General features: G+C 37.8%; 1 protein-coding gene across 3 annotated transcripts in view; it reads right to left on the bottom strand.

Annotated features, from left to right (window-relative positions):
• Nucleotides 1-286: 286 nt before the first annotated feature.
• DNER (delta/notch like EGF repeat containing) overlaps nucleotides 287-23,101 on the bottom strand; it is a 114,921-nt gene continuing 92,106 nt past the window's right edge. Inside the window, exons 9-13 of one of the 3 annotated variants that reach the window (XM_042042196.1) lie at nucleotides 16,058-16,180; nucleotides 13,539-13,652; nucleotides 12,423-12,554; nucleotides 6,563-6,830; nucleotides 287-1,371 (exon numbers count right to left, since the gene is read on the bottom strand). In XM_042042196.1, coding sequence (XP_041898130.1) covers nucleotides 1,260-1,371; nucleotides 6,563-6,830; nucleotides 12,423-12,554; nucleotides 13,539-13,652; nucleotides 16,058-16,180 — 749 coding nt within the window. In that variant the 3' untranslated portion in view covers nucleotides 287-1,259. The remainder of the gene's footprint in view (nucleotides 1,372-6,562; nucleotides 6,831-12,422; nucleotides 12,555-13,538; nucleotides 13,653-16,057; nucleotides 16,181-23,101) is intronic. The other 2 variants (XM_042042197.1, XM_042042198.1) reach the window with 2 other exon arrangements.

Consider the following 23,101-nt stretch of genomic DNA (forward strand, 5'->3'; position numbering starts at 1 on the left):
TATTCTGGATTTCTGAGGAGCATTTGGCATTTCTGTAATTCAAATGCAGAATGGTGTTACTAACCTGCATATCCACCATCCGGGGCTATGCCTTTACCCTGGAGCTGCACTGGTCTCACTTTTGAGAGATTACCTTGATAATACAAATCATTTTACCCTTTTCAGATTAACAGCTGGAATATCATCTTTTGGCATTATTTATAGTGCATCATATGCTCATGTCCTTTCAAATTTATAGACAACACTTCAGTTTGAAATGAAGAAAAACACAGGAACAGCTGCAATCTTCACTGGTTAACGTTTATTCTGTATTTTCTGAAATAAGCAAGAATTTAAGACGCCCATAAGCGATCAAATACAGCCACAAAAACCCCATACTGATCCTAAATAAGAAGCACTATGAGAAATACACAATATTTCATGAAACAATACTGTACATCAACAACCTTTAGGAAACAAACAACTCAAACCATATGCTTAATTTACTCACAATATAAAAAACTTCAACCTTTAAAGAAAAATATAGATTCAGTCCAATTGTAGGATCCAATCCCATACCCAGTGAAGTCAATGGAAGTTCTCTCATTGATTTCAATGTTTAAAGGATCATGCCCTTACTTTGCCTCAAGAGGCACTTTAATTATTATACAAGGCCTAGCCTGAATAACTATTAAAAAATGTCAAACATCAACTCAAGAGTATGTTTTAGCAACTTTCAGGAAATAATGGAGAAAGAGGTTATCTATCCATGCATGGAATAAGGCAAAAGCTAATTCATTCAGATTAGGAATAATAATTTTTACTAGTTTCTTTTTCACAACACAAACATTTTAGACTTTTTTAATTAATGGATATATTATATATCATATTATGCTTCACATTTTTCCTACCTCTACTGAGAAAGCTGGCACTGACATGTCATAAAGAACTCCTCATTAATTATTGTTTTCTGTTCTGTAACAACCACAAGAAACTCATCTGGGTTTAGTAATAGTGTCTACCAAGAAAAAAGCACACACTATCATAAGCTTATAGTTTATAGAGCTCAAGGTACATTAAAATGTAAATCATGAAGTTCACAAATTCTGTTTTAAAATATTTTTCCAAACTAAAAGCTGCAGAAAATTGGTTCTTAAATATTCTACAGAAAATTCTGAAGCATCTAATGGTTTAAATTACTTACGCTTTCTTCTTAAAAATATTTAAATTAGGTTAGTAGCCCATCCTTTTGAAAAATAATCCAAAAAAGATACACTAGATTACAAATCTTTTGTCTTAATCAGTGTAACCAAAGGTTTGTCATCTGGGCTGTAATCTTCATAAGCAATGGGGGTTGCATCATACATTGCAGGTCGGGATTTCTTGCCAAATCTGGAAATAAAAGAAAACTTTTGGTGACCAAAAGAAATATGAATGAGTTCATAGCAACAATGCAGTGAGTTATGGCCTGTGATCAGAAACAAAGTCAGAGAGCTTATATAAACTCTATATAACAAAAGAAATCCCAGGAAAATTAGGCAAAAAATGGTCAAGTATTTTTTCTTATTGCCCTGATGCAGAGAAAACAGTACAGAAAACACAGAAACAGAATTATTTACGTAGTCATCCACACTAAGGATTTTTATGCACTTATGGACTATATTAAGCCTATATTAATTTATGTTGTGCATACTGGAAAGTGAAATTCAGAAAATTCAGATTTTGAGGATAATATTTAGCCCAAATCAAAATTAACTTGATTTTCTTCCAAGATTTTGTGCAGCTTCATGACTTCCAATTTCATTCTTGCCTGTTTTCAGTGATCTAGAATTGCTGACAAAAATGAAATGGCTGAAAGCAATATGATACATATGGTGAAAATTTCATTTTTCAAAGTACTTTAGCTGTGAATAAGGCCACACTAGATTCATTCCCATGCATGAATGTCTGTCTCCTTCTATAGATTATTTTAATAAATACAGACAGGTCACATTTGCTCATCACCATCACAATGGATAAACCTGATTTTCTACAAACGAGGTAAAATTTCAAGAATAGAACGAAGGAGTCAAGTTATGGTATTTTACCACATCAGAGGCAGCACTGAATTCTGAATCACCCTTTCTCACCATCACTCTCAAGGGTTTAAAGGAAATAGAGCTTTGCAGAGATACAAATGATGGTGAACATTCTCCAGAGATTTAAGTAAAAGTCTATCTGCCCTTTCTGACAGTAGAGAGCACATGGCTTGTTGCACACAGTGAAGCAGGACAAAATCTATTTTCTCATGTAAGTCAGGGCTGACATGTGCCCCTAATTAGAAAAGGCTGAGAAAAGAGCACAGCACATGTGCAAGTTGTTTATGGCCTGGTTGAGCCACTGAGCTGCTCAACCACATTGCTTTGATCAGGTGGTTCAGAAGTCAGTTCCTGCTCATAACAGCAGGGATCTCACCAACCTCAGAGGTTTATGTCAAAGACAGAAGTGTTAAATGGGAGCTGTGTTCAATGGGTGTGTATCTGGGAGGACTGCACAACACTGCTATGCTATCTAATTGATGACATAAAGGAGCACACAAAGCAACTATCAATACAATCTCCAAGAGGCAATGATTCAAGGGCTAATCAATAGTGAAAAGATGCAGGTCCCTGCTACAGACTGTGCTGGCTCAATTAACTGCCTGATTACAGCAAAAGCACATACAAGCAAGCGAATAAAGATTTTTTCCAGGGCAACCAAACACAAGATTATTCATCTAACAAAGAGTATACACTGTATGGAGAAATCTCGATCCTGGGAAGCACTGAGTGTGGAAAAAGACTGCAGGGACATGATGGATACTCATTTTAACACTAGCTTCAATGCCATACTGTGACCAATTATGTGCTTGGGTTGGTAAACAGTGTAGCAGTAGCGCTGGGGAAGTTCTTCAGGCTCTACATTGAGCTTTGGCATATCCATTCATGTGTGATGATCATGTTGTTCCAATGTGTACATCAGAAATACTTACCAGGGGCATAGGGATCATCACAAAGTAAAGTACATGAAATAAGAATCAGAAAATGTATTTTGCAGTGAAACATTAAACAAGAGAGACCTGTGTAGCTTGAGAGAAACTGAGGGTTCCGTGACAATTCTGAGGACAGTACACATTCGTTGTAGGAATTCTTGGCAAAGGCAGCTCCGTGTGTGTGTGACAGACACTGCAAATCATTGTCATATTTGGAATGGTCTTGCTCCTCCACTTCCTTAGAACAACATTTCAAGAAATGCCTAACTATAGAGAGTTATTAACCTCAACAACTCCACTCAAGGAGAAGACTTTTGAGAACCCTGGACAGCTGAACCCTGAGGAAATGGTATCTTCCAACTTCTGTGGACAGGCTGGAGTTCAGAGTTTCCCCAGAAACAAAAGAAAGAAATCACATGTTGCTACTCTGTTCAAAACCAGCAACTGGCAAAGGAGTCCACAAAAAAAGTTTAAACAAGAGACCAGAAGTTTAAAAAAAGTATAAAGCATATTGAGAGGAGGAAGGGATTCTTTTGGCTTTCACAGGAGGAGAATGAGAAGATTTATTTCCTCTGCATTATTCAGAGAAAAGGTCAGGTGTGCAAGTGGCATTACGCCTTGCTTAGAATAATTGAGCTGTAATACTAGAGCTCCCAGAAAATTAACCCTGGCAGAGGATGTATATTAAGCAATTGGCCAGTGATGTAGAAACCAGAGGCACAGGCACATGTGATTACATTTTACAAAGAGGCAGCTGACTGAAACCTATGCCAGGAAATGGTAACAAATGAACTTGTGCTGATGCTCATCTGATTCAGAAAGCCTGGGACATTGCAGTCCCACAGAGCCAGCTCCAACACAGGAATGGGGAGAATGTGCAGTGGAGAGAAGGTGACCCTGCTGTGACAGGATAACTTAATCAGAGTCTCTTGAACTGGACTCTTCAACTGACACAGAGACAGGACAGGTCGGTGCGTGAAAATAAAAATTAAATGAACTACGCTGTAAGTAGTGCATGAAGGCTACTGATATCTGGGCACACACAGAACTAACTGCAGTACAGTCTGAACCAGATCATTCATGAACTCAGTGTGAATGCTTTTCTAAAGTGAATGATTCTGTTTCAATAACAGATCTTGGTTCCATTTCAATGACGTCTTATGGCTGCCATAGCCAGTGGTCAAGTATTTCATTACGCTGTTCTCTTCCAGCTTTAAAATGTATAAACTTTAACATAAAAGGAATGTTTCTTTACTGTCTGCATAATGAATGCTGAAGAGAGCTGTGCTTCACCTGCTCAGAAAAGTATCTAGTTCTGATCTGCTAATCCTAGGAACATTCACTAGAAGTAGACATTTATTAGTAATGATCCTTGAGCACATTGGTTTTGTCTCACAGGAAGTACCTTGATTAGTAAAGATCAAATTAGAAGAATAATTATCTAGGGAAAAAAATGCTGAAAAACATGAACAAGTAATTTAAAAATAATTTACTGAATAGGCAACAGGCATCCACACCCCCTGGACACCTGCTGACTTTACCAGAAACCTTACCTTTCTACTAACATTTCCCTAGGCCTCCATTTTCCAAAATTACTAGCAAGTTTTGGTATCTAACTGTGAAAGGGAATTATTTTCTGAAAATGCCAAACTTTCTGTTATTTGCAAGTAGATTTCTTAAATACAGTAATTCTGAAAAATCAAACCTTTATATATGTAGGTTTAGGAATTTATGCAAAAATAACTATAAAAGTTGTGCTACTTTTTCTGGATTGAAATTACCAAAACAATGGTTTATATCTTTCTGAACCCAAAATATACACAACAATCTCCACAATAAAACTCCATGAATTACCTGACCTGGCAGCTCTATCTTGGATTTTTATAAGGCATCATATTCTTGGAGGCACCGAAAATTATTTGGAATGAAAACATTTCTTTTCATTTGCATTAAGTAGAAATACCTTTTCCAAGATAGGGAAACCCTTAATGGACAATAATGCAATTTCTAACTAGATAATATGCATTTGACAAATCATCATTAATCTATCCCAGTCTAAGAACTTTTTTGAAGCTGGAACACTTTGAAGGGCTACTACCCAAGCTGTGCTGTGATTAACTGAGCCTGTGGGAACGCCTCACCCGTTTCAGATAATTTCGATGACTTCAGCAGTGGTACAATTTAACCTATTTCATTTTCACTGAAACAGAACTGGAGCATTCAGAAAATGAATTACCAGCAATCACCAACCAATATGCACACATTTCTCCATGTCAGTGCACAGAAACATGTCTCCCTCAGTTGTTTTAAGAGCATTTTAATGATAACACACATGAACACTGTTGGAATTTGAAGTGTTCTTGACAAATTGAAGAATTGGGAAAAAGGAACACTAAAAATGAAAGTTCTACCCTATTAAGAGAGATGTCAAACACAGAAGAAACCGTACTGACTAGGGAACAAAATGACACAGAGTATCTTGGAAAGAGGAAAAGGTCTAGCAGGTCACAAAAGTATGTCATTTTTCACTAGAAAGAAAAAAAAAAAGAAAAAAAGAAAAAAAACAAGCAAGTTTCCTTTTCAGATGTATGAACAGGAATGCCATAAATAAGATGCAGGAGGTGATTAGTCAGTTTATTTGGTGCACATAAATCTTCAGATAGAGGACTACTTCCAGCTTTAGGGGCCCCTCTTCAAAAAAAAAAAAAAAGAGAAAGACAATCTGGAGTGTGTCCCAGGAAGACAATAAAGAAGCTGACATGATCTGGGAGGAGATACTGAAAGAATGGGTTAGTTAAATCTAGGAAAGAAAACAGTTGTTTTGCTTTGTTTGTTTTTATCATAAAAAAGTAGCGGGGGAGGGCTCAGCATCTGATATACAAGTGATATGAACAGCCTGACGAGCAGTAAGAAAGAAGCGGCCTAGTCCATAGCAAAGAAAATCCAGGCTCGATTTTAGGGAAGCCCTTTCTAACTCTACTCAACTCCTTTGGAAGTTTTTAAACACAAGTGTTGGCAGAGAGCTAGGTATATTTAATGCTGTATGAGTGCCATGGCTTACACTTGCGCTCTCAAATCGCTTCCACTTCTACTCTTATATTATTCTGATACTCAATGCAAGGGCTCTATTAAATTTCAAAGTGAAAAAATTACTGTCTCTAGGAAAGCAAGTAAGAAAGGCAAATTGGAGCACAAAAATGAGCGATGTGAAGAGATTCTCACTGAATAATCTGGTAAATTAGTCACAAAAATCAATGTGCCTTTGCTATCTGATCATATTACTTGTGTGTAGCAGTTAAAGAATCTTTACATCCCAAACAGAAGATCTGACAGGCTAAGAACTGTCCCACTTCACCAGTTACACCAAATAAAGTCAGAATAACTCCCACTGTTTTCAAGGAGTTTTGCTGTACTATCACACTTCAGATGAGAACAGTGAGCAGCGCTGGTGATCCTGTGTTTTCCCAGCAAAGCAGCCCATTCACTCTGCCAACAGCACTTAGGTGCACTGTGCATGAACTGAAACTACACATCAGAACAGATTCCTAGGAAATCCCCATCCCCAGCACAAACCTGGCATGTCGGATGGAAGCGATAGCACTACTGAATTCACTGTCAATGCTCCTACAGTTGTAAAACTCTTCGTAGGCTGGCCTGGAAGAGCCCTGGTACTCGATGCGGCTGATGCGGCAGATCCCCACGATCAGGATGATCAGCATCAGGACAAAGGCCACACACAGGGCCCCGATGATGATGTAGAGGGAGTGACGAGGCATATTTGTTAGACTCTCTGCCATGTGCCCAGACTTCCACTGCAGATCTGCCAAGAAGAAATAAAAGGCTATCATTATTTAATAATTTATATCCGTCCTGCTGAATAGAACTAATTTATTATATTCCTTTTCAATATTTCTGACTTTTGAAGCTATGGAGATAGGTAATTTGAACCTTCCCAGGCTCTGTTACCAATACACCGCCATGCCTAACATGCCACAAATTTGAATAGCACTATGTTGAACCTTCACCCATTTTTTTCTGTTGATTTTTAAGGTCATATGGGAACACCTATCCAGTCTGATCTCCTGTATAACCCAAGTAACACAAAATCATAAAATTATTCTTGCATTATGTTATTTTATGCTATAGGCTCTCTAAAGGCAGGCAGGTTTTATGCAAAAGCTTCTAGTAACCCACCAATCCTCTGTGCAGTTTGTTCTAATAGTGAAGCCTTCCACTAAAATGTGTTATTTAACATGTATTAAACACACTTGGTTTTTAATTTGAGACACAGACTTTCTTATGCCTATCCACACCAGCCTGCAGAGACTTCAGCATTTCAAGGACAAAAAGGACACCTCATAAGGTCCTACAGTAGTAAGCCCACTAGAGTCTTTTCCGAAGCATAATTTCCCTGAGATTCTTAAAGCAGACCTTAAAGTAAAGCCAATGTTGCAAAGGCTTCTTGTATTTATGTATTCCAGATCTTCTGTATAAATATTCTTGATCCCCAAACCATAGTCTATCTATGCCAAACAGATTTTCTATCAATTGCCTATGTCCTCAGATTTGTTTCTCTCTAGAATGGGTCAGAATATTTCTAATTGATATTTCTAATTAACCTGTACTTCCCTCCAGGGTTACTTTTTGGCAGTCTTTTAAGCCTATGGTCTCATCTATTATTTCAAAACAGGAACAGACTTGAATCATACTGACTATGGAAATGTAACACTCTGCAAAAATTATTTCTAGTAAGTGCCTGTTCCTTTTTCAAATGTACTTCTTCTTTGCACTGATTTAGAAACTCCCTTTACTTAATCACCAACAGTCTGGCAACAGGGCTACCAAGCATATGCTTTGGGAGGTTAAGACACTCTCAGAAGCCACCTCTCAAGGCTGCTGATGATGGCAGATAATTCAAGCACCTGAGTTGAAATCACCAGTTTAGTGGCATCTGTGGAAAAAATCTCCATCTATGGTAGAAATACAGGGCATGTACAAGGACAGGAAATACATGAAATCCATTTTAGAAGGAGGTGGTGAGAAAGCCTGAAGCTGTAACATGTGGGATTCAGCTGGGCAGAGTTTGGAGAAATGGCTGCTCTTTCTCACAATAGTGAAGGTTGTCCCAGACCACCTCTCAGCTCAGGGTGCTCAGACTTTGTCCACAAATGTGAGCTGAGTTTAAGGACTGGCTGTTTGTTTCTCTTACCTTCTTCAGAGGTCAATAAAGTTTTGATCAGCCTGAATCATTCAGTGATTTAATATTTCTAAAGTGCTGTTACTGCAGTTTGCCCAGTCAGGATACAAAGGAAGGAATACAGCTGTGCTCTGTGCAGTTTGGGATGGGCTTCTATTTTTGTTCTGAAGCACATTTGTCACACGCAGTGGTTTCTGTCAGGCTGTCAGACTAGGCTGAATTCAGATCTAATGTGTGCAGATATATGGCAAGACAGTTCTGATTTAGATTCCATGTCTTCCATCTCTGGATGACAAAGATGAGAAAAATTTCTTCCTTTTTTCCTGGCCATATCCAAATACTAAGATTAACAGCTTATACTCCAAAGATCAGAAACAGTATATGACAGCTCGAAATCACAGTATTTTCAGTTGGTATATTAATGTTCATAAAATTAATTAAGAGTAAGATTTCAATGCACAGCACAGCCTGTAGCAGAAATTCTTCATAATGTCAGTTTTCAAGTAACCACATGGTTTGGCATACCTCAGTAGCTACATTAACAATTTAAAAAGTGGTAAAGGTATTAACAAATAACTAGCAGGCATTAGAGAATTCATATGAGACATTTGTAAGCATTTTTACAGTGAATGCTCCATTAACTTCTTAGTTAATGCATTTCATTTTGAAAGGAAGAATATCCTCTTTATAATTAAGACCAATTTAATCCTATTTAATTGGAATTGCTAATACTGGTAAGGACTATAAGATGATATAATAAATATCACAGTTCATCCAGGCAATGTACATCTTGTCTAGTTTGTTGTATATACAGCACTTAGAAATTAAAAAGAACAGTCTGACAAGAAGATAACCCTGAAATCCTGTTAAGGTAGTGAATTCAAGCAGCTAAACCGGCTGGTGAAAAAATGGGGAACTATAAATAGGGTGGAGCTACAAAAAAAGATTAAGTACCAATAGCCTCCTTCATGGCCAGTAACAGAAAATCACAAAGGATAAAATGTGATCTATTTAGTCAAATGACTCCCAAACACCAGCTTCTTGAGAAGCCTGGTTTTGTGTCTTTTTCTAGCATTCAGGGGGATGGTCCAATACAAAGTCAGTATGCAGTGTTTAAATGTCATTTCCATCACATTATTAACCACTATGTACAAACTGCTGAAAGAATATCATAAATATTCCAGGAGAACTGGAAAGATGAACAGAAGCAGATTTACTAATAGATTCAAACTTTAGACGTCAAAGAAATCCACTGCACCATTGTCTCAACTCCAGTGAGATCAGAAGTGCTGCAACTGTTCATAAAAGAGCTGGATTTGGCGTTTCTAGATATGATTAGAATTAAGTTCCCATCAGTTTTTCAATTCACAGCTCAGGGAAAGACAGCGAGTACAAAGATCTTCACATGGCTACATAGGTCTGTAGAAGAAAAATCTGCAGATCAAAATACTTTTAAATTCTTTCTGCAAAGTGATTTCTTCAAAACTCAATCCCTCTCTGTTTGCATAACCCTTTATAAACGTTAAAACCCGAGTTCTTTACGTAAGCTTCCACAGCTTTGCACATAAGGCACTCCATTGGTTAGAGAGGCTGCATGTCCATGGATATCTGTTTTGGGGCAGCATGGTGTCCCATACAAAACACACTTTGATGCAGTGGCAAAGTGACTTGAATAGCAAGGGAACATCAGACATTTGCTGAAGTGAAGCTTATTGAAAAAAAGACTGGTGACCCTCAAATTTTAAACGTAATTGTTCTTTAAAATGTATTTTTTGTGGCTATAAGAAGGTTTTATTCAAGACCAATCCAAATCAGAATTTTTTACACTGCATTTTTGTATCTCCTCTATTATCGTTATTATTACATACGTGCACTCTTTTAGCTATTGTCATGGGTTGGATAAAAAACTCAGTAATTTCAACCTCTTCAGTCGAAAACAACTGCCACGAACAAGGCAAGGTTGAATATTTCTGGTTCAGAGTCAGCCTTGCAGTGTTACTAATGCCAGTTAACACTCAGGTAATTCCCTGCTTTCTGTCTTAGCAGTCAAACATAAAAGAACTTGCATCCCCCCTATTAAAATGCCCTAGGGTATATTACCATGTCCCGCAGCCATAGGGAGGAGGAGGAGAGAAGATCCAGCAGGCAGGAATTGTGCAGCAAGATTGATTTATTTAATTATTTTACAAACTCTTTTATAGACATTTTTCTTCATAGTCTAATTGGACAAGGATCAGCTGCCCCTTGGGGGTGATTGGCTAAAATCCTAAAACACCCATTGTCAAAATATTTTTCTACTGTACCATAAACAAGACTTCTCAAGGTTGCAGGCATTTCATTGTTTACAGAACTCTGCTACCTCTCCTGTGAGAGAGTAAAGTCTCTCACGGACTTAGAAAATAGCAAGAAAATCCTTGCTAGCAGCATTTTGTATCCACAACCCCCTAACAGGGGAAAGAAGAAATAATTGAGTAGCTGGACAGTAGAAGAGGCTCCTTCCACCCTCTTTTCTGCTTCTCTCCTTTTCCCATATGTCTACATGCACTTCACTGTGTATCTGTCATGCAAACAGCTAAACTGTGAGTGACTAGAGCATGACAGCCAGAGCACCCCAGAACATGCACCACTGAATTCCTATAGCACATCTGCAGGCTCAGAAAGCATGCAAGCCTTTGTATCCCTTTGGTATTCCATAACATAACAGAAATGTAATTGTTACTTCACCAAGGGTGAAGTAACTCCAGGAAGTGCATTTCCAGGATGATTATTTCTTTCTCCAAGAACTAAACCCATCTGTCAGCCAACTACTTAATAGCAAAGGCAGGCAGAATTATACTGCCTTGCTGATCAACTTAGACATGCATGTTGCAGTTGTCACCAACATCAGCCTTGTCAGCAGAAGCTCATCTGAGCATATTTTAGCATCAGCAATATGGCACACAGACAGCACACAGTGTTGTGCTCCCAGTGTCCAGTGGCTCTGCACCACCCAGGGAAGCATGTGTGCCATTCAGAGAGACAACAAAAAAGGCAAGGCTGTCACCATCTCTGGGCTAGCTGGCAATAGTCTTCTGCAGTCTTTGCTTACAGCAGAAAGGACTGAAACTGAATGTACTGCGTTAAAGTAAGGACTAACATCAAGAACATCAAGAGCAGAATCCATTTTAAAAAATTGTCAATATGTTTAAACTTTAAGTAAAAGAGAGTAAAAAAAAGAAGGTTCACATGCTCCTTATGTACATGAGATACAGAAAACATTTTTTAATCCAGCCTTCGTGTTTGTTTTAGCAATCTATCACCCATCCCTGCAACCTTAACTGTGCTAACAAACCTGTGTACCTGTATTATGACTTGAAGGGATCTATGACCACAGTACCCGAGCATTCAAGCAGTTAAACACACTGTTGAATTCCCTAGAAAAGACAACATCTCTAGCTCAATAACAAAACATCAGGGAAGTACAAAGCAGGTCTGTGAACAGCAGAACTAATGAAGCCTAATCACCATTTTAACTCTTCTACAGTTGGGCTTCATACTTTCTGCCTCTCCTGGACTCTCCACTGTGCCATAAGGATGCCCTTACAGCGAAACTTCTCTCTGAACTAAGAAACAAGATCACAGTGAAGCTGCTCCTTCCAACCAGTGGAACATCTCTTAAGTCTTACTGAATGCTTTGGAAATATTTCGTCTTGGAGCCCTTCTTCTCTCTACAAAATTTGGTGGAAATTAGCCTATGGCTGGAAAAGTTATTCCTGAGAAAGTTGGTAAATGCATGCACACACAAGTCACGGCACAATTACACAGAACCAGTTTCCTTAGGTAAGCAAGTTCCAAGTTGTTTTGCTGAAACATCACTAGAGCTGCAGGTGCTCAGAAGCCAATACAAGCCTGTTAGGACCATGCTTACAGTGCTGTGGAATACACTTGACCCAAAGTGTGAAGGGAGACTCCGAAGCATGAGCACAATTAAAAGGCAAACTGAGTGCCCAGCTCTGAGACAGCAACCCTGACAATCTAGTCCGACACATCTCGAAGTAGGGTGCCCAGAAACAGAAGTTTTTAACTTTCACAACAACTTTTGAAATGCTATGGCCAAAAATAAAATGAATTTAACATGATTTTAGTAATTTACATATCATTTAGAGTATTTGTGCAGATAGGTATTTAGAGATAAAGAGAGATTTCTTTAATATACCTTATCATTTTTAGAAATGTTTAGAGAACTACAAAACTTACGTATTTCACAGTTTGCACCGACCCATCCATGAGGACAATGGCAGGTGTAACCACCAGGCTGATCTATGCAAGTTCCAGCATGGTGACATGGGTTGCTGTCACAGTCATTTACATCAATTTCACATTCTTCACCTTATATACAGGAAAAAAAAAAGTTATGCATGGCAAGTGCCTGACATAGCAAGTACCTCCTCAGTCATTTAACTTCTCTCTTGCTGCAAAACACCTTAGAGTGCAATACATCTTTATTCTCAGAACATCAGAAGTATTCCAAGAAGGAGGTATTACCCTCATTCAACCAGGTGAAAACAAAGCCTGAGAACTAAGGGACTTGACTAACCTCACTCAGACTCTGTCTCATTTCTCTAAATATAATTTCCATCCCAAGAAAATGTGCTATAACAGATGATCATGGATATTCTGATATACTATACAATAATGTAGATAATTGGTGCCTGAGGAACTGACACTGTACAACAGAAAGCTAATCCTTTTCCAAAGAATGCCCTTTAATTAGCACAGATCAAAAAGTACAATTTGATCTATAACCTAGCTATGGATGGGTTTACCTATTACTCTCACACTGGATATTACCTTACATGACTAAGAGAACATCAGGTTGCAAATTTTCTTGACATCAGACATTTGGATTTCACCCATCACATCAGTCTAAGTACGAGGCCAAAGTATTAAATGGGTTCTTTACCAGCCTCTGAAAGTGTAAATTGATTCTTAACAAGTACTTTAGTGCTTTTAGGAATTGCATATTAAGATAATGGAATAAGCTGTTTCTTGACTAAGGTCACTGTTAAAACATTTTCTAGTTTCAACGGTGTCCAATTAGTATATTGGGTTACCTGGAAATCTTCAAAATGCTATTTTTAAAATGCAATCTAGTCTAAAGTAAGGTCATAAGCCATGCTAAAGTCTCTTTAGTAACAGGCTTTTTTTGCTACAACGTTCAAAGCAGACGTAAGTAATATCAAAAATGTTTCATTCTCACTAGACTGATTAATTCCTTCCTTGAAGAGACACAGTCGTACTTGGCATTTGTTTTCCTCTAGACATGGTGAACAATGACAACTGGACATTCTGTGTAACACACAAATCACTTGCCTGCATATCCAGGTGCACAAATACATGTAGCATTTAGACCCTCGCTGTCACAAGTGCCACCGTTCTGGCAGTTGATGTTAACACAAGGATCTTTGTATAATTCACAGTGCCTTCCTGTAAAAGGAAAAATCAGTAATTGCCATTGACATGACTGATACTGGCAGCATGGAATCAGTACATGTGATAACTTGACTTCACCTGGATGAGTGTGCAGACTCCAAACCTGTACTTCTGGGCTAGTGATGCCATAACACTAAAGCCATGTGTTTCATGCTGGCTAAACTTTTTACACACATGCCTCCTCTCTGCTCTTCCCACAGGCCATGGGCTAGGAGAAGTACCCACACTCTGATTATTAAAAGAAATACAGGAGTATCGACTATCTCCCAGCTCCTTTGGATCTTTGCAGCAAAGCCACTTTTCATCAAAGAGGTGATAATTGTGTAACAGTAGCTAGAATGATAACATGTTTTAGCTTTAATGCTGTACAATGTCAAAGCATTGTAGAAGCATTAAGGTACTGTCTGCTTAGAAGAACTATTGGATGTCTATCAAAAACCATATAATGAAGCATAAACTGATCGGTTATCTAAAATTCTTCAGTAACATGTAAACAATAATTGTCTTGACTAGGAATTTTATGTAATAACTTATTTAATAACATACATAAGGATTCTGATGCCTCTCATTACCTATTGCTGTAAAGTGAGGAGTATTACTGAAGTAATTAAAAAAAAAATTCAAATGTATAGTTAAAAATAAATAATTGGATGGCTCTACTTCATGCACTACCTTCACTCTTTCATGCCCAGTGTAGGCTTGCTAATCCAGCAGGTTTGCCTTGCAGAAGACAGTGCAAGCTGTACCTGGCATACAAAACATGTAACACAGCGTATTCCCACAGCATATAGGGATGGGGAGAGAGACTCTAATGCTACGGCTACATGCATCCTTTTCTTGAGGTCTACTGTTCAGATAAAACTTATTTGTATATATATTTTATATGTATACATACAGACACATGCTCACTACAGACCTGCCAAAATCATTTTGCTGACATTTGCAGTGTTAGCAGCAAAAAGGCAGAGCACTCTCGTTGAGCATCCTGCAGGTGAGGACCCGCAGAGGCAGCAGCCCATGGGGACCTGCTGGCACAAGCTCCAGTCCTGCCCATCCCTGAGAGCTCATCTGTCTGCCAGCCAGGGGGTGTGGAGGCAGAAGGGGCACTGCAGATGGGCACCACTGGGGTGGTGCCAAGACTGAGGCCTCTGATGGCCACATCATATCTTGAGATGGGTACCTCGGGTCTATTCACTGGTGCCACTGAATACCTCAAGTACTGGAATGATGGGAGCTCAGTAATCAGCAAAAGCTGCTTACAGGCCCAGGTGCCTTGCTTTCATTTACAGCACAATGTGCTGGGCACACAGTGCTTCCACCTGCACCGACAGGTCCAAGGAGAAGAGAAGATGAACATTATGGTGAACATTATGGTTAAGTGATGCTTAAACTGTCATGAAACGCTGAGGGTCATTTCCTCACCAGGCCTCTAAAATGAAGAATTCTGTATCTGTTGTCAAAGAGTAGTGCAATCACCAGTGTGAAATACATATTTAGCCTCAAGCAGCTGTTAAGAGAGCATTACTTACCAGATATGGATTGATATGCTTAATGAGAAAATGCTGGAGCAATGTTCCTTAAAACATAATAATTCTGTTTAAAATATTTATTTATTTTTAATCCTAATAGCATATAAAATTACGTTCAAAATGTTCTCACAGCATGATTCAACACAGAATACACTAAAAAAGTATCATTTTAGCCCTCCCCAGAAGGACTTGTCACAGACCAGTGATACGTGTTAATTTGTTTACAGCTGAAATCTACTGTGAGAGAAAGGATTTTGTATAGCCAAACGGACACTCTTCTCATCTACTTTATAAATTACTTAAGAAATGCCAAAGATGGATTCCATTTGAACAGAGATCTCAGAATAGCTGCAGTTAACATGGAAAAGCAGTCACAGACCTATTACTCTCTCTGGGCTTTACCGTCTTCTAAATGAACACTACTACTCCTTTGTGCTAATCTATTTCAAATACTAATCTTTTGTTATTATGTTTTTAGCTCACTTCACTGGAGAAAATCAATAAAAAATAACTTGAAAGCTCTCCATGTAAAGGCTCCAACAACTGATGAAAAGTCTATTGAACAGTTATGTTTCCTTTTAAAAATGCATCACTTTCTAATATAGCCTAAAAACAGCAGAAGAAACTACACCTGAGAAGAACAGAGAGAATCCATTTGTGCCCAGACAAGGACATGCACTCCTCACAGAGAAGCTAAATCTGAACTATTCATTTGAATAAAGAGTATGGGATCAGGATCAATACTGAAGTTTGTCTCTGCTAATTTTACATGAGGGATATATTTCTGCTCAGTGGAGGATATGGTATCTCTCTGTTTGTAACAGAACCTACCATAAAAAATACAGAGAACAACAGCAAACCCCAGCCTACCTTCATATTCAGCAAGGCACACACACTCGTAGCTGTTGACGAGGTCTCTGCAGGTGGCTCCGTTCTGGCAGGGTGCAGACAGGCATTCATTATATTCTTCCTCACAGTAAAGGCCATGGTAACCTAAATCACATGAAGAGGAAACAAAAATAGCTATGAAACACTTCCCAGTAAAAATTAACAATTAGGCAACTATAGACCGTGGGCAGATGCTTGCTAATTTAAATATACTGTGCAAACTGATATATGTTAAGACACTGATTTTAAAGGCATCTGTTCCCCAGGTGAAAATTACCAAGAAAATATTGGAAGCACAATGTTCTGAGAGAATTCCCTGCTCCTGTGATAAACCACAGGGTGTAAGGATGGAGGCTGGTGGCAGAGGCCAGAAGCACCAATGTCAATACCCACACTCTGATTGTTAAAAGAAATACAGGAATATCGACTATCTCCCAGCTCCTTTGGATCTTTGCAGCAAAGCCACTTTTCATCAAAGAGGTGATAATTGTGTAACAGTAGCTAGAATGATGACATGTTTTAGCTTTAATGCTGTACAATGTCAAAGCACTGTAGAAGCATTAAGGTACTCCATCTTTACAGTATTCCCAAGCCACAGGCAGGTATTATGGGTTGATTAGGCAAACATAGAAAGCAGAAGCAGAGAAAAGCTACACAGCCTGTTAACAGCCACTGAGTCATTTGTATTATGAGATAAGAAAGAATGAGTTAATCCACTTGAAAACAGCACCTTTTTCATTAGTTAGTGTGCGACACAATCATGAGTCTTAGCAGTAGTTGAAATTACAGATGTAGTGTAGTCTATGATATAATACCATGCACTGGAAGAGTGCTCATGTGCTTATTAAAAATTATTATTATTATTAATTATTATTATTAATCAAAAGCTTGATTTCCTTATTACATAAAAAAGCATTATATGAATGAACATACAATGAATAAATTTGCAATGGGCATGAATAAAGATGCCAGGAAAAAGGCCTAAAATATAAAATGTAGATTCTGCAGTATGATTTTACTTCTTAAAGTAATCTCTAGTTAGTAGCAAAATTCATAGATATGTAAGGAGGGTCTCTTTCATGAACAAAGACCCAAAGAGGGGGCAGATTCTCATCTTAGTAAGTGGCAATCTTTATTCAGTATCCTGGTCTAAATTTTTGCCAAAATTCCCATAGAATCATAGAAAATAGGACAAATGCTGCCTTCAGACACCATTTTCATTCCTCCTCTCCCTCCCTATTATGGATAATTCAAAACAAAATTTTATGAAGATACAACTGTTAGTACTACTCAAGATGTATAGACAATAACATCCATTATGAATCTCAAAAAATTGTCCTTTCATAGGAAATAGTTGGACTAGTAAGTTATTAAGAAACATTTCGGAACCATTTTCTCCAAAGCTGTCAGCCAGGCAATACAGAATTAATTATGCTAAATGTTATGGGTTTTCTTGCTACCTTACAATGAAGTTTATCGAGCTTATGATTCTATGAAATATCCTATGTAATGAGATCTGTAGCCAACATACAAACCACCAAAATCAGATGGGAGAATCAGAAAGAAAAACAGATGGGAATTCCCAGTGTTTAACACTGATGTAATGAGATATTCTCAGAAAAAATGTTTTCCACTTCTCACCTTTCCAAGAAAACGAAGGGAATTTGTGACTAAATAGCTGTCTGGTTTCCAAACTCAATATGAACTATGGTATCCCCTCCTCAGGCTGCAGCCAGTCCATGCTGCACACTACTGGGGAAAGATGTTTTCTCTCTCCACGAGAGGGCAGGTCTCACCCTCACACAATTTCACCCTCATCTTCACCCTGGGGACAGCAGCTTCCTTCTGCTGAACTGTTGGGATGGAGAACGTTCTGCTGTGGGACCACCTGAGGGAAAGGCATGCTTCTCCTCAGGGAGGCAAGAGGCACCTTGTCATTCTAATTGAGCATTTCTCCTTGTATTACTGCTTTTAAATTATACTGATGTATAAACCCTGTAGTATACTGAATTCATACATATGTCTTCAAAAAGACTACATAAATAATCTCTGTATTTTTGTTGAAGAATTTAGATTGAAAAAGGAGAATTTTTCATAGATAACTTCAGAGTAATGGATTCTAGTGTAGTTGCTTCTTCTCTTTCTAGTAGTGCTACGATTCTGCTGCTTTTATGTTCACAGCCAATGCCAAATGCAGCTCTTTCCATCTTTCATGGTGTGCAACATTTCTGTGCACATATTCAGAAAGAAAGAATACCTACATTATCAACACTTCTCCAGCTACTGTGTCCTGAACAGGATAAAAAAAAAAAAAACAGTAGGCATTACAGCTTCAAAAAAGGGCAACTTCTTTTTCTAGGTCACTTGAAACTGAAAAAGCCTTCAGTAACAGCATCTTCATGAAGGTCCAGTTCTGATGTGCTCTCTTCAGAGGCTGAGGAATGGACAGGGAACCTAAAAAACCCTAAACCAGAGATGTCCATATGTTACCCCTTTTTCCTCTACATGACCATCCCTTTGCTACTGGTCTTTACAAAAGCAAAAACAGATCTGTTGCCATTTTCCTCTTGATTCCCAAATTCTTCTTCCTCTTTCTTAAGCAACAGGAAGGCTGCCTTGAAGAGAGCAGGTTATTTTCCTGATGCTTTCTGGCATAGCCTTCAGTTACATGCTGAACTGCACTGTCTTTGCACATGGCTGTTAAAAACTGCAGAAGGAGAAAATGGGAAAGGGAGTACACAATGTGTGTCACACGGGCTGATGAGGAGAAGACAGGGGCTTTGTCAAAGCCTTCAAGAGCCAAAGATACAGCAGAGTAATCTCTCAAGAATATCTGCTTATTTTGTTAACTATCAGGTTAACAAAAGAAAGAGGCTGAAGTTTACTCTCCCTTTAGAAATCAATAAAAAACAAAGCTGAAAGCTTTTTAGCCTTTTTAGACACTAACTCCTCAATAGTGATTCCCTGGGCTTATCCATACTTAACACTTCACCCAATCAGGGCAGCAGAATACAAAATCCCATCTTTATGGGAAGGCCTAATGGGGTACAATGCAAAACAGCTCTATTTTGCAGGGAACAGCATCAGTCCATATATATATAGCTGTTCACTAACACAGAGTTCATGTTATATAGTCAGGAAATAAATGTGTTCAGCGAAAGTCTGAACTGATACAGCAACTAAATAAGAGAAAGAGAGAAGAATTCTCCAGATAGCAGGAAGGTAGGAAGCCATGCTCACCAGCCATGGCCAGATTGCATGGAAGGTTGTCTTAGTGTAGAAGTGGAAACAAGATGAGAAGCAGTAACGGGCTCAGAGACAGTAAGGAACTGCAATTAACCTAAAGTCACTTCTTCCAGAGCTCACATACCCTGCCCCTATTACCAAATGTGGGCAGAGAAAGACAGAGAAAAGAAAAATTGCCACTGCTGCAGACAAATGTTGCACTGGCCTCTGCAACGGCACTAAAATAAACCTATGCTCCTAGAACCATCTATTAAGCTGCATTAGCAGTAAAATCAAGGGAACATATTCTATGGTACTACTTCTAAAGTTACAGCCACTTTTTATACCCTGCAGCACTTTTTCTGAAACTCCTCTTTTATTTTCTTTTTTTCCAGATGTTCTATATATGCCATATATATTTATATAGAGGGCAGGTGTTAATGTCTGTACATGTGCTTTGCAGTTTCAAAATCTATGTCTTTAAAAAACCCAAATTCAAAACATTGCTGTGATATTAAGCTATGCAATTTCTAGCTACATTTCTCCACTTTGGAACAGACAAAATTAAAAGTACTATATTAAGTATTTGCATTTGAAATTTATAATAGTAGCTGTATTAAAACAATTGCGTATAAAGAGTAAAAAGGTTTAAGAGGAGGAAGAAACTGCATTGGGATCCAGGGACTAAATAAAAATTCTATGAACAGATGAAGTGGGGTCCCACTAGTTTCACCAACCGGGCTCTAGATGAGAAATCCAACAAATGAGCACAAGAACTTTTATTAGAATTAGTTCTTTAATATGGGGTAAGAAGTAAAACACAACACAAACTCTGAATCTAATGTCCAAACATTAAGTATTTCTTTGTTACCTGTAAAGGGTGAGGTGATAAATACTAATAATTGGAGTGTGTAAGCATATAAATAAAGATTTAAGGTAAGGTTTCATGTGCAATTGAAAAATCAGACACACAATACAAAGTAGGTATGGTTGCATAGGTCTGGGAATTCCACAGAGTCCCTCAACAGATATTTGAAGTATGTTCAACTTGGAAATAACTTACACACTTTTCCTTCCATTCTGGAAATAGGAATATTCAAAAGTACTAGACTGCTTTCCAAGTTATCTTATACAAATTAGCTTTTCTGTAGAAGCTATTAGATGAAAGGCCACAATGAAAGCCAACACACACAAAAAAAATTAGTAGTAAATGTTCTGGTTGTTCATGTTCTGCAAATTGTGCAGCTATGCAAATATAACTACTATCATTTATCATTCTTCAAATCTGTACACTGGCCAAAAAACCATGGAAGCCAAACTGCCAACCAAGCAAGGAGACTTGCATAGATTTTGGGCTAATTGGAACTATTTAAAATTCCTCTCTTGTTTAATTTTTGAGGCAGAAGTAACACAGATGAAAATCCATCCGACACTGTAAAACAGTGCATAAAGGAAGGACAGTATTTGGGTCACATATATAAACAAAACTCTTAGGTACTTTGTTTCTGTATTACAAAATTATATGCTCTGTAAGATACTCTAAAAAAAAAAAAAAATAGTGCATCCTAGAGCTGAACACAAAAATTAAGTGACAGATTCCAAAGTTTTTAAAATTGTGTATCAGACATGCCAGATAATCAATACAGAAGAGAATTTTAAAATGTCATTCAACAACCTTTCCATTAATATATCTAAAAATATAATGTGTAAGAATTCAGGGATATTCTGAAAGCCTCCTGTACAAAGAACACAGTGGTCTAGGAGCTGGCACACTGATGCTGAGAGCCTGCAAGTGAGAAAGCCTCAGGGTCACAAGGCAGAGACATTTCTTTCCTGGTAATATCTTTATTTTTAACCCTTGATAATGCTACTAAACTGTACACAAATTTTATTAATTCACTTTACAGGTAACGTAACAGACACTGTCAAGGTCTCTTCAAGCAAAATTGTAAATAGAATCTAGCTTCTTAATATCCCAGAGACATAACCCATCCACCCTAGAAAACTGCTTTTTGATAGAGATACCAAAAATGGATTAGGCTACAATTTGTAGTCATTACTTTAGTTTGGGGTTTTTTAGGAATTGCAACCTAGGGATCTTAAAGTTTAATTGCTTTTATCTGCCTTACACTCAAGAATTACCCAAACCAAGGGCAAAGTGTATCTTACAGTGCCTCCTACATGCTGATCTACACAGAAGTTGACTGCCCTTTATCTAATATCCCTTTAACTCATGGGGAAAGTATCTGAAGATAATTGATTCAAATTCTGCTGCTATCACTTAATGTAAGACCATGATGGTATTTTTGTAACAGTGAAAAGGCATAAAAGAAGGAAAAGAATTATTCTGTCTATTCCTATCTTGCTATCACTTAGGTGCAGTTCTTAAATGGCCTTCCAAAATAAGTTACCCAAGTTTTTAAACTATTCACAGATAAATGGTAAGCTTACTTAATCTGGCCTCTAGTTCCACCTCTATGTGAATCAAGTAATGTTATTTTTAAAACTGAAGTTTACAGCAGCTTACAAAACGTTTGGAAAAAATAAAGCTTTTTTTAATGTCATTTTTGGAGCAATACAAAAGAGTTCAACTAAATAAGTGCCATATATGGTCCTGGATGCAACCTCTAAGGCTTCTCATCTCTAACTTTTAAAAGCATAAATATTGTTCAAATAAAAATAAGTTTCCATAACATGAGAGGTCGAAGACTACTTTTAAGTCCTGAGAGAGATAGAATAATTTTGAAAAAATCAAACCATGGAATTCTAATCAGGTTTAAGTGACAAAGTTCCAAAAAAAGCTTTTATTTGACCAAGAATATTTTACTAGCTTTTCTTTGTTTGAACCACAGCAAAGAGCATGCTGAAGAAGATTAAAACTTCCCTGGTATTCTTGGAAAGAGAAATGTCTAGTTTTTCCTACTATTAATGACAAGTGCTGTCAACAAATGTATTACAAGGTAACACTACTATGGTATTGCCTGCATTTCACTTTCATATTTTTCTCCTTTATAAAAGAGTATGTAATTTAACTATAAATCTGTCAACCTCAACAACAAATATCCATTAGCTTCTGGTAATTTGTGAGCACCTCCCAAAAAACTTTTCACGGTCCCTTCCCTGTCTCTAAAAAGCAGATAAATGCTGACACCAACTAAAAATGCTGAATTAGTAGATTTCATTACAAAATCCCCATATTTGTAAATATCGACAAATAGATTGGTAGGATAATTGCACATCCTGCAAAGTGAGATGGAGGAAATGAAGAATTGTGCCTGGTTTCTAACAAAACAAGGAAAAGCAGCAGAGAGAAGGAAAGGAATGTAGAGCAATGTGAATGTCACAGCAGAGCTACTATCAAGTATCATTCCTTATTTTATCCCTTGTACACTGGAAATTTGTTTAAACCTTAATTTCTTCACTTTTCAAGTTTATAGCTTTATAGGAAGAGACTTTTAAAAAAAAAAAAAGGTGCCAAAATTACTCAAGTGAAAACAAAGATTGGTGCTCACACTTAAGCAGCAATGGATATTGCACTGGTTATCAGACATTCTAACTGCTACTTCCCCTATTAATTATCATTGCTAAAATGGATAAAGGGAGCTATAAGCACCCCAATATTCTGTCATATTGGTACAATGATGAAAAAAATCTGGAGCTAAGCCAATCGCTACCCAGACCCCATGACTGTCAGGCTGTGCTGTCAAACAGTTCCCAGCTGAGTCTCCTCACCCGACTCACCTGAGCAGCACCACTGGATCTTCTCTAGAGAGACAATTTATGTAAACATGGATGGCAGAA

Source organism: Corvus kubaryi, unplaced genomic scaffold, assembly GCF_017639235.1.
Source record: "Corvus kubaryi isolate FWS band 111438036 unplaced genomic scaffold, C.kubaryi_AGA036_p1.0 37397, whole genome shotgun sequence".
NCBI lineage: Eukaryota > Metazoa > Chordata > Aves > Passeriformes > Corvidae > Corvus > Corvus kubaryi.